A 15639-nucleotide genomic window follows, 5' to 3' on the forward strand; every position below is an offset into this window, starting at 1 on the left:
TAAATAAAATCAACCAATCAATCAATTCTAATTTGAAAAGTTTCTAAATAAAAAGTTGGCTGAGCACACAATAATTATAATCTTTAATATCAGGGTCTTCATATCAGTAGACAACATTTATACTTTGCTTCAGACTCATTAAATACTGTACCTTGAAACTTTAGAAGTGTTATATTTAAGGGATGAACATATCCATAAAAATTACACATGATTAATATTGTAATTAACCCTCAGCTATGAGTCATATTTCCCCAGCAGGTGCTTGTGGTTCTAAGACACCTTCAAATGTGTTTTAGAGCACAGTACCTCCAACAGAGCGGGTTGTGCCACGACTAAAAAAAGCTGTGCCACCTCTGAAATTTCGCAAACTTCCAGTCACTGTCACGCAAGGGAATTTTCCTCCCAAGTACAATTATATTTGCATGACTGCTTTTACAAAAGGAGAGAAAAAAAATCCTTTTCTTTCAGTGACAACCATGATATCACTTACATTTGGGGCCCTGACCTTACAGAGCTAAAATGAACTCCATTTAAATTGATAAAAAATAAATGAGAAAATATGTGATAAGAGCAGGAGGAAAGTCTATACCTTCACTTTATCATCTAGCTGCCTGTGTGAGGGGTTAATCATTACACATCAGTCAGCCTGAGCCTTTTTTTCTTCAAACAATATTTAAAACCATATCTAGTTTCCAAATAAGCTCTAGCCAAGAATAACACAAAAGCATGTCAGAATCAGATTCACACACATTACAACGTGACAACACTCCAGGAGAATTTTGGGACTGAGAAATGGTCTCAGGCCAAAACAGGTAGAGAAAAGTTCATGTAATTGTCTTATAAGTGCATATTTGTATTTTTAAGACTTATAACTTCTCCCTCTTATGCCTGTATCATTAGTGTCTTTAGATGTTTTGTGTCTTTTAACTTTAAAAAAAAAAATCTTATTCAGTCATCATTAGTTTGTTTTAATAGCTAATCTCAGAGCTGAGAATTTTTTATATTAACAATCAGTCAAATGACTGTGTAATATAAAAGCTGTCACTTAGTGAAAAACCATAGTCTCCCCTGCTTTAGGGACCATTTTAGTGTCTTTCAGCCCTCGTTGTTTTGGTTTTACAAAAATACTGTTTCTCTCTCACCACTTTCATCTGTCAGATTTGTTCTATTTCTTGTGTGCATTAGTCTCAAATGATTTACTTGTATGAACAGTTTTATACAAATAAGGTTTGATTGACTGATTGATTGAAGTTTGTGACAACTTGGTGAAAATACTTGAGATTTAGCAATCAAAGAGCTACATGTTTCCCTCAGGAGTCGGAAGAGACCAAAACCTAGCTGAAAGGAAAGTAAATATTAGACTCTCACTAGGTGGCCAGGAACATGAATCCACATGAATAATAATGTTTCTACTGGATATGTATAATGTGAGATAAAACCACTGCATATCAATTTTATGAGGTGATGGTATGTCAGTGTTGTGTTTCCAGTTTATTGTCTGCAATTGAACAATTAATCAATTAATATCAGTTGAAGTGCACAAGCTGATCTAAAAAGATGTTTTGCATTGGTTGCCTTTCCCATCAATCATCCATCTGTTCCTTGGGTAGTTTCTGTTTTATAGACTTCCCTATGGAATCAATTTGGTGCCATGTGTAATTTGTTTACCACAAAAGATTTTGTTTTTGTCTTTAATATTCCAATCTAAATCCCGTTTCATCTGCCAGTTCTTTCAGGATCTTCCCTCCGTTGAAGACAGACACAACGACCATAGCTTTCATAATTAATTTAGGCTGTGTTAAAGCTCACCAATTCCCAACAGGACCCACAGTATGTTCTTCCTCATTGGGAAATGCAACAGCACTTGAGGCATGAGGTGTGATTTATAAATGAGGTTACAATTATTTCATCATGCAAAAACCTTTTTCTTTATAGTTTTAACTTGAATGATTCCACTTGTTGCAATGTTGGAAGCAGATTCATTTTCAGGCTTGTCACGCCACACTCTGACTTCTCCTGTATCAAAACAGTGGGACAACTTGAACACTGAATTATTGTGTTTACAGCAACAACAGCCATGTTTTTAAGGTCCTGTTTTTAAGTCATTTCGCTTCAGCACACGCATAGAAACATTTTGGCATAGCTTTTGTGCAGCAGATGATAATAACACAGGTGATTTACTGTAGCATGTGTCGAGTACAGATGCTGTGCAGTCTAATAGAAAATGGGGCATATTGCAGTATTTTAAGTGTTTTGACATATCGGTGTAATGAGTTGGAAAAGGTGCTGCAAGAATCAGAAATATACCCACCACCATGTTTAAAATGTATTGCTATATTAATATACATATCACAACATTGTGGCAAATAAAAAGCATTTACCGTCTTTGCATATGTTTAAGTGATTTCAAAAGGTGAGTCCCAGCTGCAGAACAAATGCCTGTGCAGGGCATTTTGAACCTGAGGTCTCTTCCATATTTATGAGTCATCTGACATTTATTTTTCCCCTTGTTATGAGACCGTTTAATCTATACACCATACTTACAGCACGCTCACGTTCCCAGCTCCTGTGTGAACACAGAAGTTCTTGGATTCTACTTTTTCTGACAGTACATGAGGCATGGCAGGGTTTGTGGGGAAAGAGTGAGGATATTTTGGGGGGGGCACAAACATATTTAGTTTCCTTTCCTGAACTCATTTGAAGACAAGCTGTGAAATGGGACGAGAGGCGCAGCAGGGGGTGCGTCAGCAACTATCTTTGATGTTAAGGATTTGCACTTGTGTTGCTTGCTACCATATCAGGCTGTACTATATTTTTGTGGATTTACTAGCTTTTTGTGGCTTTTAACGCAGCTAATTTGACACTGATATGTTTTTCTTGGGAAGAAATTAATAAGGTACATTGTTCTTTATTGTCTCCCAACCCCCCACCTGGGGGATAGCGTTACTTCGGGCTAGTCCTCATACTAAAAGCATTTCCTTGTAATGTAAAAAGTGAAAAGTATGTAAGCCCCATGTCTTTATATGAATAATCAACTGGTGAGGATACTGAATTTTTGCCTGGGACACGTAGCTTTTGCCTCATTTAGCGTGATGTCATGCAGCCATCAAATGCATGTTCAGATTTATTTTAAAGGGCTCTGGAATTAGCTGGACACTTTAAAAGGTCAGCGGCAGAATGTATTTTTGACTGACACATGGAAGTAACATTAGCTTAATTTTGGTAGCTGAAGCTGATAAAATCTCCCAGCGACAGTCTCAGCTCAGTCATGAATGCCTTCTTTCAGCTGAAAACAAGGACTCCTCACTTCAAAAAATGACTATTGATTTAGTGCAAATCTGTTGCCATTATCATTGTGAACTGCATATGCGCCGTGCAAGAAGAGACAGCTGTACAGGCAGAAAAATCTCTAATTGAAAAAAATAAGACACAGAAATTATGGTATATAGAAAATATTTCCATGTAGTGTATATTGTTTGATTTTTACTAATTCAACATTGACTGTGACAGAGGAATCCCAAATAAAAATTACACCAAATATGTGAAGGTATACAATCCATCAGGAGCTACCCACGCTAAAAATGTATCTATTTACCCTTCTTCACCTTCTCATATTTCAACATACATTTTGGTTTGTTTTCAAGCACACTGACATTTAACAAAACCTACATACTGTCTTCACCACCTAAAATCTTGTGTCATGAAAATAATATTCAGTGTTCTGGAGTTCTCCATCTTCAGCACCAACACTACAGTAAAATTGTTGGTGTTTACAATGGAATGATAAAAACTGTGCTCCTTAAAGACGAACGGTGAAAGAGATATTTTTGAAATCAACAGGACGTCACACATTACAGGCGCAGAAAGTTCAAGGGAGGTGAGCTCTTCAATACCAGGGAAAAAAAAGTGAGATCACAGTGAAGTGAATGTTCCTCTTGTGCTCCCATTTTTCCTCTCAAATTTCCTGTTAACAACACCAAAGTCTCCTCTCAAATCTGTGTGATCCTCTGAGACAAACACTTTTGTTTCAGAGTTCTTTGATTGGATTAATGTTGTTTTCACCCTTTTAACACCTTCACTGAGTACTGAGTAAAAGATCTGCTGTAAAAACATGAGTTTCAAAAAAAATAATTCTTGTGTTATTGTTTATTGTCTAGTTGATGATTCATATTTGTCGAAACTTTTACCATGTACCACAGCAAACAATACAGCTTAAATGACTGCCCGAGTGTCTATTTCTAAATTATTTCTATACATCCCAAATGTCAGAAGAATGCTGATGTTTGAGTCAACATGCACCTGTACAACTACACATTAATACATACAGACAACACTGTAACAAGGCGTCCTCGGCTCTGTTTGATGTGGATGAGAGCAGATGATGACTTGAATACCAATCCTACTGTGAGCTGCTTTTGCTGCACCAAATACCTGTGGTCACGAAATTATCAAAAATCCAGGCAATATCAAGCCTGATATTAAACAACACATGAGCTCATATATCATCTGATTGGTTGATATTGATTCTGAAATAAGTCGTCGTTATTACAACTCACCTGGGCAAGACTATTATTTTACCCATTCAGAAATAATGTTGAAATATTCACTACTAATGTGGAGCGTGAATATTCTGATAAATTAATGACTTTGAGGACTCTGTGGTTTTCTCTATCTGCTCTCAACAGTCATGAATTTTGATTTCATTTTCATATGGTAATGACACTTATCTCTACTGAGCTGCTAAACTGAGTGAAAATTACTCACTAATTTCTAAAACTTTGAGCTGCATTTATCCACATGATGGATTTCCATGAATGTTCTTCTCCAAATTGGAATATTGGTCTACACTTGAAATTGTGTGTTTTTTTTTTGTGTGTTTTTTTTTTGGGGTAAAATTATAAAATTGATTATCTTGTTGGAGGGTTCAACAGAGGTACGTCTGTTTCTTGTACAACATTCAGTGCATCTGCATTAAGAGAAAAATCACATTTACATGTGCTCTTTTCACTGGTGGTGTTTCCAAAGTAAAAAGCTGACCACAAATGTTAAAAGATATTTTACAGTACAACTTGACAATCATTTGGTGAACCAGTTTTCGGTGCAGCATTTTTTGTGTTAAAGGTTATTTATTTGTACTGTTGCAATTTACTTGAGAACAAAGGCAGCACATCACACAGAGAGCATATTGACTTCACAATGATTTAACTGCTTGGTGGAGTTACCGAAATAGTTTGACATTTTGAGAAAACTGCTTATTTGCGTTCTTTCCAAGAGTTAGATGAAAAGATTGATAACACTCTGATATTTGACTGTTAACTTAAAGGGGCTATATGCTTGGCTAAGATTTCTCTGCTGCCGAATGTGGTTCCTTGCCAGGAGCGGTTGGTGGTGATCTGGCAAGAGCTTCGGTCATCGTTGCATTAACAAGACAAAATGTTATAATACGCCCTCTGAGCAGCACTACGTCTTCAGTCTACATTATGTTGCTATCACAAAGTGATAAGACAGGCCGTGGCTAGCTGGTTAGCATGCTAACTTCAGAAAAGATGTGATTGAGACAAGGGTAAGCATTGGCGTTACTTTCAACCACAGGAATCAGCTCTCGGTGAGTAAAGGAATGACGTTTACTGCTGAACTCGCAATGTTTCTTCTAGACTGGCAAGTAAACAGCGGTTTATGCTACCAATGCCTACACAGCAATAGTAGATCCTTTAACCAAAGGTGAAACATTTGACCTACCAGTACCTCTTAAGCTCTTAAGAGATGAACATACTTCACCATTTCATACTAAAAGGAAATGATCAGTGCTTAGATGTCAAGTCAAATTCAATTTTGAAAAATTCACAAACAAGTGTGTTCTCAAGGGACTGAATACTTATTTTTATTGATTTTGATTATCGACTTTTCTGAGTGTTCCTTGAACCAACTACAATTTTAAGCCTTTTATCAGCTGTGAGTAGTTCCTCCATGTCCATTGTAAATTACAATAGTGTCCAATACAAATTATATTTGCTATGCAAAATGACCCTTCAAGTGTATTCTATTGTGTAATGGTTTCTATGTGAAGGCCTTAAATACTCCAAATATGGTTATATGGTTATTACTATAAACTGATGTAGATGTGTAACTGGTAGTCTGTAATCTGATCCCTGATCAGTTATTCAGCATTCATAAGAACAGGAAAATGTGTCTCTTACATAATTTAGGTACCTCATCATTTCACAAGTCTTGTCATTAAAATAATTGCGAAACACTGATCATTTGCTTTTACATTTTGATCACCTGGATCCAGACAGTGTGACCAACCATGACCCCCGAGACGAGGGATGTTTGGGCACTTGATAGTGACAGAGACAGAAACATAGAGAAACTACAAAAACAGAGAGATAGGCACTTTAAGAATCCTGAACACAGGTTGTGTGCTGCTGAAGGCTGACCTGAACCCCACTGAGGCCAAGAGGACTAATTGTTAATTAAGCCAGGCTGATGAAAAAGAGCTCAAGTGTAAATGAATGTGTCAGTACGGAGGAGCACTCAGACACACCTTTTACCCCCACAAAGGAAAATCAGCATTATTTTAAACTTGACAGTGCACTCCAGCAGTTCAGGATGGCTGGGTATTATTCATGATGAAATCAAAGTTTGGATGTTGTTGGTGAAAAGAATGTGGGAGAAAAAAAATAAGCAAAAAAAAAAAAAAAAAAAAAGAAGAAGAAGAAGAAGGAAAAGGAAGACTAGGTATAAATCATCTGAGACAATGTAGAAGTCTGTGGCTTTTGGTGGAAATGCGTGTGTGGCAATGCACTGTGGTGGTAAATTGTACCTTTGGGCAGAAGGTGGAAAAAGGGAAGAATATAAAAAGGATATCACTGACTTTTTTGAAGCTGAGTAAAAAATGACGACAGACCCTTTTACTAACGAAATCCTCCACGACTTTTCTGATGTTCAGTTGTCTTATCAATGACTAAATCCCCGCCACCTACAGTATCTAGCCCTTACCTGTACCTGTGGCCTAGGGGCAGGACTGAGGCAAGTTTAAGGTAATGTCCCTGAGACTGTCTCTCTCCTCCCTGATCTCCTGTAAGTCCTGTTCAATGAGGACCAGCTGGCTCTGTTGCTCCTGAGCAGCTGACTGCAGCTTCTGGATCTTAGCGCCCAGCGTCGGGCTGTCCACGCTCCCACGAAGCATGCTCAGACGACGCGCTGTCTCGTTCAAGATCCGGTCAAAGCGCTCCAGCGGTACGTTCCCGTCTGACCCGCACATGCAAGAGAGACGAGAGAGGGAGAAAGAAAAGACAGAGGCTTCAAGCAGTTTCTGTTTTTCAGACTGTGGCCCTACATCAGTGATTCAAATGGTGGATCGGCCTCCTTGATGACCTAATTATAGTGATTTGGTCATTATCCTTGATGTCTGATGTTAACATACTGACTGCAAAGTACCAGATCCCTGACTTTCAAGTCAATACTACAAATTGTACAAGGCATTATACAGGAAATGTGTTCATATGAATAGGCCAGATAATAATAGGCTAGAAAATACACATGTGAATTATTTTAATACAGTAAAATTTTCCTACAGGAAAATGCTGCTGGGCCCCATGAACAAGTTATTCTTGCTTTATCATGGGGATAAAAATCTGGGCAATATTTCCATGTTAAATGAGGCATTAAAAAGCAAAGAGCTCTTCAGTGATCTGACATTTAAAGTATAATGAAGATTTATGAGTTTTTATCGACACAAGACTAAAAAGTAGCCATAAAATCATGTATAAGAGAGTGACTTACCAATCTTACTGATTAGGTCAGTTAGTGTCACAGAATAAGCCTCTAATTGGAGCTTGGCTGCTTCCATGTCTTCCTTTATGTTGGTCAGGGACACCTCAGGCTGGGAATAAGAAGACACATTCTAGAAACTGTCTTTTAAGCTGCACACAAGAAGTACAAATCAATATTCATAGATTCTGCCTTTCAAAGGTGTATATGGCTGTACCTCTGAGGTGATTTGGGAGTTTGCTGCGTCAGTTAGCATCTCATGTTCAGTCAGCTGTTGTAAAGCAGAGTCTAAATGGGAGCTGAGGTGAGCAGATGCAGTCCTGGTATGCTTGGCCTGGGTCAGAACGGCCTTGGATTCCTGAATACAAAGGAAGAAGGAAAGATAGAAGGCAATGGACCATTGGAGATATATAAGTTACTTACAGAGCAAGACTGAGAGTCTGTTGTGATTCTAGCGGCTCTCTGAGGCTGTACTTACACACAGTGTTTTGAGCTAAATGTTAATATGCTGATGTTGAGCAGGTGTAATGTTTGACATTTTCATTTGCTAATTAGCCCTAAACAGAAAGTACAGCTGAGGCAGATGGGAATGTCCTTTGTTTGAAGGTATTTGGTTATAAAACAAATTACTGGGCAAGCCTGACCTGACGATGGCCCTAAATCAAAAGTTAAGCAATTACTAATGTTCGGTTCAAAGGGACAAAAATGACCAACATGTCATGGCACTCCATGGCAACAATATTTCATTGGCTAAATGGAAATTTGACCTGCAAGTGGTGTTGCATGAAAAGATCACCAAAGTCATTAGTATTCATCTTCCAGGGACCATAAATGTCTGTTCTAAATTTCACTGCAATCCATCCAATATTTGTTGCGATATTTCAGTCTGGACCTAGGTGACTGACTGACCTACAAAATGACAATGCCATCCCAAAAAGCAAACACTTATACCTTTGCTAAAGCCTGTGCTGTTTGTTCCACTTCCTTCGTGGTGTTGCTGGAGAAGCTGGAGTTTTCCAGAGCTGGTTTCAGCATCTTCTCAATCTGTGAGACTCTTTTCCTGACATCAGGGAGGACCTTTTCCTCCAGGGGTCTCTCCTTCTTCATTGCAGCCTTGGTCTGAGCCTGGCGACGGGGCCACTCCCTCACCATGTCTTGTGTTGGGATTGGGAAATAAGATGGAATCAGGGTTGTATTGAATTTAAAAAAAAGTTAGATTCAGATTGATCGTTGTTTAGTTTGCTTGCTGAATCTCATGAGGACTGAATTAAATATTTTCATTATCTAGCATCTGCTTTTTCTGTTTTTCTGTCTGCTTTACTGTTTGAATACGAGTCTGAGCAGACAAAAGTACTTCAGATTCTCTTCATGTATCATAAACAGCCGTCATTTCATTCATGAAGTTTATGGTGTAAAAATTCTCTAAACATTCCAGTCCATTACATTTTCCACATAAGCTGCTGCTGCATTCAATACATAACAAGTGGGTCAAAACATCACAATGGCAATGACATATTTATCATGGTGATACTTGAGTCTGTCGTCCTGTTTGTTTTCAGTCTCAGTCCTTGACATTTCAATTTGAGAAGAATAATTTGTTCAACAAAAATGCTAGACAGACAGTGCAGAGAGTAAAAAGGATAAACAAACTAGATGCTGACTCACTTCCTAGTTCTCTGTGAAGGGCGATGGCTTCTGATTCCACCTCTTTCCCTGCCACCACGGACGATAAAGCCATGACCTTTGCCCTTTGAGCTCGCGCTTGAAGCTGAAGAAAGAGGCACACGTAGAATGAAACATGATTTCAGGGGAGCCAGATGTCTTCAGAGTTTGCAACAACAGCTTTCCAAACTAGAGGGAGAAATAGTCCGTTGAAATTGTACAGTCATGCTAGTGGCTGTGAGGCTGTACTTTGGCACAGTGGTGCTTTGAGCTAAATGCTGACGTCAGAATGCTAACATGCTCACAATGTTAATGCTGGTGTTTGGCAGGAATAATGTTTAGCACATTCACCATCTTCGTTTCGTGTGCTAGCATGCTAACATTTGATGGCTAACAATAAAATAAAGTAAAGCATCGGACAAACTGAAATTTTGACCTGTTGATGGTGCTTTATAGAAAGTTATGGTGTCATCAAAGTCATCCCCAGGGGAACATGAATGTTTGTAATGACATGGAAATCTGTCCGATACAAAGGTCAGTAAGCTTGACCTTTGATCATCAAAATCAAATCAGTTCATCCTTCAGTCCAAGTTATTGTTTGCGCAAAATCTGAAGAGATTCTCTCCTGGTGATGCTGAGATACTGTATTCACGAGAATGGAACATAATGTGATTTATGTACAGGTGGACAACTGGAAAATATGAACTCCTCTGGTCACAGCTGTTGGAGGCATGAAAATGTCAACCCGCTGGTGGCAGCAGAATCACGGTCAGAGGATCAGTAGGATTCCTCCTCTGTGGACCATGAATGTTTGTGCAAAATTTCATAGCAATCAGTCCAGTAATAAAAACCTTGACATTATCTTTACATTAAGCATTAAAAAGGAAGATTGTAGTAGTAAATGTAGTCACCTCACTGATGTCATCCACTATGTCCAGGCTCTTATTGGCAGTCTGTTTTAGAGGCTCCATCCCATCTCTGATCTTACTGATGAGATCATCTTTGGTCTGAATTTGCCCGTCCAGCTCTTTTGTCTGTTTCAGCAGGTCCTCACTCCACTAAACAAGAAGCAGAAATACACAAATTCAGTGCTTTGGTTAAAATGGCCTTGTTTTGCTTTATCACTTTTCCAAAAACCTTTATGCTGCCACATTGAGGGGGCACATTAGCCAGTTTCTGTGTCATTTTACAGTGTGTTGTCTGCCCAGAGATGCTGCAGTGGTTAATCGCCCTCCTCTAGAACAACATGTACCCCCATGAGCAGCGGACCCTGCCAGAATCTTTTCTCCTGTGCCAACTCAGTGTCCCCCTCTGAAGGCAAGCTTTCCAAATGTTAAATCAAGGAAAAAATGAAGTGGAGTTAACTGCCCACTCTTCACAAATGAGAGATGCTTATATCTCTGCGTGAGCCGAGTTGAATGACCCGAAGTGGTTTCTTATACAAAATGTGCAGCTATCACACCAGCTCTAATTAGACTAAATGATTCACTCATTGGCCCACAATGTGAAATAATAATGCTTCAGATTCTATTTGTACCCTGCAGGTGCTGTCCAAACTGACCTCTGTTGTATGGTTAGTTGGATGCGTTTGGTTGAGCTGTGTTTGGTCAGGCTCTGGTGATGGGCTGGCAACTGTCAGAGCCAGCTGATGTAAGGATGATGTGATGTTACCCAGGGCAAGCTTTAAACCAGCAGCTTCCTCCTCCAGGGCCAGCTGTTTGGCCACAGTATCGATCACCTGTGCTGTCAGATTCTCCTTCTGCTGCTGCATTTGTGTAATTCTGAGATGAAAGTGGAAGAAGAAAACATGTAGTAAAATATAATGTAACAGCCACTTTTTTTTAAATAAATAATCTTTGTGTTAACATCAGGATGTCCTCTGTTCATTTGATGTATTAGTGTTAAGATGATGACAGGATGCTGTGCTGCAGAGTCATTACCCTCACATTTTTCATATTATTCTGCACATTCATTTTCATATCTTAGGTTAGACTAACATCTACTGCACAGCTCCTAACATCTTTCATGAATTCATGAAATTCACTTTCTTGAAATGAAAGTGCCATTTTTACCACCTCCAGAGCTGTAATGATATCCATTCTGTTTTACTTCAACAGAGCAGACCCCCCCCCCCAAAAAAAAAAAAAAAAAATCACAGTATGTGTCACTTCAAATACTGTGCGCGCAGTAAGCACATAAAGTTCTCTTGGGCTGCTAAAAATAATTCATTTTAACAATAATTAATTTAACGTGTTTGGTAGAATACTGGGATGCTGCAATGTTGTGCTTTGAAGTATTTTTTTTTGTGCTTGAAACTTGGCTGTTGCAAAAAGGCACATACATGAATGCCAAACAGGTCGTCTGTGAGTGCCTCTCAGAACAACCCATATGGAAAAGGTCTGGTTGAGTTAAAGCAACTGACACTACTTGGTTAAAGTAAAGTAAAGAGCGTCCATGTGGTCAAAAGGAACTAAGCTGAATACATGTAGGAGATGGGCTGGAAACTGCCTCACTGGTAGAAGAAGCATGCACATCTTTGACTTCAGTACCAATATAAAAAGTAAAAATATTCCATTACAAGTTTGTCCAAAGTCCCTCTTAAGTGAAAGTACAGGAGTATTAGCTGCAAAATGTTCTTAGTATCATGGTTGAAAAGTAGAAGTATTCATTCTGCAGAAAAATTGGGCCTATGACTGATGAGGTTAATAGTAATGCATTATTTTACTGTTGTAGCTGGTCGAGCTGGGACTAGTTTTACCTGCTTTATGAACAGTTTAGTCCAGCGGTCTCCAACCGAGGGGTTGATTGGTTGACAAGATAAATATGAGTCATCATGAGATGATTAATGGGGTTGGAAAGAGTCCTGTCACAGAAATGTATTTATTTATTTCTATTATTATTATTAATTTGGACTTCCGTGGTCATATGTCACACTATTTCTGCTTTTGCTGCTATTGAATATAAACACAGAGGCTGAAAAGGAGTCTCTGATGGGAACAGTCTCAACTACTGATGAAGATGCTTGTCTTGCTTGAGGCCTAGTGACAGAGACCTATTGTTAGGGACTTCTTGAACACTGTTGTCGTTCTTCTGATTGGATAGCTGTCCCGTCTATGAAATGCAAATGATCTGCTTAAGCACCACCACATGGGGAAATACAGTATGTGTGGGAAATGCAATTTAATGCCGCCCATCTGCGCATAAAGTGCTCAGTTCACATCCTATAAAGTGACACAAACACACGCGCGCACGCTCGCATACACTGTCGTACAGCGGTGCTCCGAAGATTAACAGTACTGTCCTGAACCAAGCAGACTACTGTTGGGGGGGTAATCAATTTTGAGTTCCTCGCTTCTTGCTCTCATCATGGCCACCGGAGGGCTTTTTGCATCATTCAGTCTACCATTCAGGATAATCCTCAGAGCAATCACACGCTAGGAGATGCAGCGAGCGTGCGGCAAATCCAAGAAAGCAATAGGCTTACAGTGGAGAGAACCGTCCCCCTGTGGCTAAATGTCTTACTCCTAAACTCCAATGTGCTATAAGAGGCTGCTGTGAAGAAGAGGACCTTCAGCTGTAATACAGGGATAGGTGCACTTTGTTAGAAATATACTGCAACAGCACAATAATCCAGGGAGTCGTGCAGCTTGTTGGGATTTTGCAATAAAGGATGCTTTATGAGAATGGGAAACATTCTTTCTGCTTGTGCTTGTCTGCGTGGGCGTGTGTTTGGGTTGTTTTTTTTTTTGCGCTCACTGCTCTGTTAGGCTCCTGATGTACTCCTCAGTGGAGTTGTCCCGCAGTAGATCCATCAGGAAACTGAAGGTCTGCTTTGAAGCTCTTACTGCCCTGTTGGCTACGGCCTCAATGTGGTCTGCTGCTTCCCTGTGACTGGAGGGGAGGAGAAAAAAAAGGAAGACAAAGTGAAAGGAGGGGGAAAGTGAGGAACATAACAGACCATTATAACTGCCTTAGGAAAGATGAAATGGATTTCAGCATCGACGACTTCCCCTCGCTGGTTCTCCACTCCAGATTTCTGTAACTACCACATAATAACGCTGCATATTCCAAGCAGCCGAGGGCATCGATTCACAGTGGCCTCACCAAAAGGAAGCCAGAAGAGACGAAGTCCCACACACTACTACAGTGGTCCTTGCTTAAAATAGGCCATTGAAAGTCCATTGACCCAACTTACCTTTTCATTAGGACCTGTGAGTCATTGACCATAATGTTCCATTTGTTGGGTCCTGACACCATCTCAAAAGGAATGATCTATGAAAAAGGCAGAGGGAGAAAGCAGGTCTCAGAATTGAAAAGCATAAAGGTCTGGCTTTGAAGAGACTTCAAACTGCTGTGACATGTTTAATTAAATCATGTGAATTAAAGTCTCCATCTAATAATTAAGGGATTTTTCACACTAAAGCTGGCTGGCTTTTCTTTTTTTTTTTTTTAGACCCAGCTCTGTTTGCACAGAGACTTTTGGATCCATGTGAAAGCTGTTAGACAAATCTGAGCACAGGCCAGAAAAGCAGTCATGGGCCTGCCTTCAAAATGCTGGTCTGGGGTTTGCTAACAAACACTAAAAAGTCATCTAATGCACCTTTCCACTTAAGTATATGTAATCACAAAGTGTTCAAAGCAGGGGTATACAGTAAAACCTCCCTCTAAATAAATCCCCTGAAGTTTTGTCCTGATAAATGTAATGTGTACACAGTCGAATGCAGAATCCGTCCCCGAGTGACATTTAATTTGAGAAAATGCAAATAAAAATGGGGAAACTAAATCAGCAATTGACACAGTAGCATTTTTTCTTCATTTTGGGAGGCTGCTCTCCTTATTAATATGGAATTAAATTGCAATTGCTTCAGGCTTACCCAAGTGATAAGGGCTACAGAGGTATTTCTGCACACACACACACACACACACACACACACACACACACACACACACACACACACACACAAACACACACAATCAGAAATAGAGAGCTATATAGTGGCAAAACAACTTCTCTCATCTTCCTGAACCTAAATAACATGGCAGCAGTATCCATAATAGATTCCTGCGAGTGTCGAGGAGAGACAGTGAAAAGCCTTGCGGTGGGTGAAGAACAAGCTGTTAATTTTAGCGTCCATCAAATGTTAGTTTGAGTTTGCTACTCAGAAGGGGGAGGGTGGTGGTGTGAGGGTGGCTAAGAAATATTGTTTTGCTTTGAGGCATCTTTGTTGATCTATACAAAAGAACCCCAGTAGTAAAGTGCAGCTTTGCCGTAATAAAGACAAGAAATCAGTTGCGTTACTTACAAAATCTTAATCTTTTGGAATGGGGGGGGGGGGCAGTATCCAGAGCACACATTGTGATGTAATAATGGGAATATGTGCTAACTATGTGAACAATTAACACAAAACTAAGGATAAAGTGTGTTTTATTTCCCTACCACGTTGTCCAGGTCCAGTGTTGCCTGCTTTAGCTGCTTCTGAGATGCTCTGATCATGAGCACAGTGTCTTCGAAGCTTTCACACACACTCCTGCTCCCTTCGTCCTTCTCCCTCTCCTTCCCATCTTCCTCTGTCATGCTGATGCTGCAGTTCAAAGTAGACATAATGCCATGCAGCTGGGCTAGGAGTCCGCCTGTGGAAGCTTCCAGTAGGGAAAATTGTTTTATGAAGGCCTCTCGCGCCTCTGAAAGAACAAAGAGCACAAAGCAAATAAAACCACATTAAGACCTTCACGGATTATTTCACTGAGAATATTCCTCTTCCAACTCTTTGCAGCTAGTAAGCTGCATCGCGTCTCAGTTACTGCATGAAGTCAGACTCTTATCCGTCCCATTTATCTGTTTGTTGTGAGAAAAACACAAAACAAAGCCAAGTGGAATTCTGTCCAGATGTTAACACTTTTGTCACAGTCTCACTTTGTGTTATGAGCTGTTTTGACTCTTTCTGGCTTCACAGCCAGTTTGAAGCTGAGTGCAATTATCACAATATGTCTGGATGTTTGTTGCTTTATTTAAATTCTTTTCTTGTCTCTTTGTCTTTGTGTCTTATAAAACGAGAGATAACAAGTGTGTATGTGTGTGTGCGTGTGTGTGTGTGCCCGCTACAGTGTGTGGTGTTTCGCCTCTGTGTATGTGTGTGAGCCCTGTCACTCCCACATACTCATTAAATTATTATTAGGCCACCCAGTGTCTTAAAGAGCATGGCT

General features: G+C 39.7%; 1 protein-coding gene across 1 annotated transcript in view; it reads right to left on the reverse strand.

Moving 5' to 3' along the window:
• Positions 1-3470: 3470 nt before the first annotated feature.
• Positions 3471-15639, reverse strand: part of lamc3 (laminin, gamma 3) — a 96739-nt gene continuing 84570 nt past the window's right edge. Inside the window, exons 19-28 of the mRNA XM_071466433.1 lie at positions 14873-15117; positions 13631-13707; positions 13192-13326; positions 10997-11216; positions 10347-10493; positions 9439-9541; positions 8725-8927; positions 7991-8131; positions 7786-7885; positions 3471-7251 (exon numbers count right to left, since the gene is read on the reverse strand). Of these exons, the coding sequence (XP_071322534.1) occupies positions 7013-7251; positions 7786-7885; positions 7991-8131; positions 8725-8927; positions 9439-9541; positions 10347-10493; positions 10997-11216; positions 13192-13326; positions 13631-13707; positions 14873-15117 (1610 nt within the window). The 3' untranslated portion in view covers positions 3471-7012. The remainder of the gene's footprint in view (positions 7252-7785; positions 7886-7990; positions 8132-8724; positions 8928-9438; positions 9542-10346; positions 10494-10996; positions 11217-13191; positions 13327-13630; positions 13708-14872; positions 15118-15639) is intronic.

The sequence above is a fragment of the Trachinotus anak genome, unplaced genomic scaffold, assembly GCF_046630095.1.
Source record: "Trachinotus anak isolate AG129_WGS33_773 ecotype Australia unplaced genomic scaffold, CSIRO_AGI_Tana_v1 ptg000028l, whole genome shotgun sequence".
Taxonomy (NCBI): domain Eukaryota; kingdom Metazoa; phylum Chordata; class Actinopteri; order Carangiformes; family Carangidae; genus Trachinotus; species Trachinotus anak.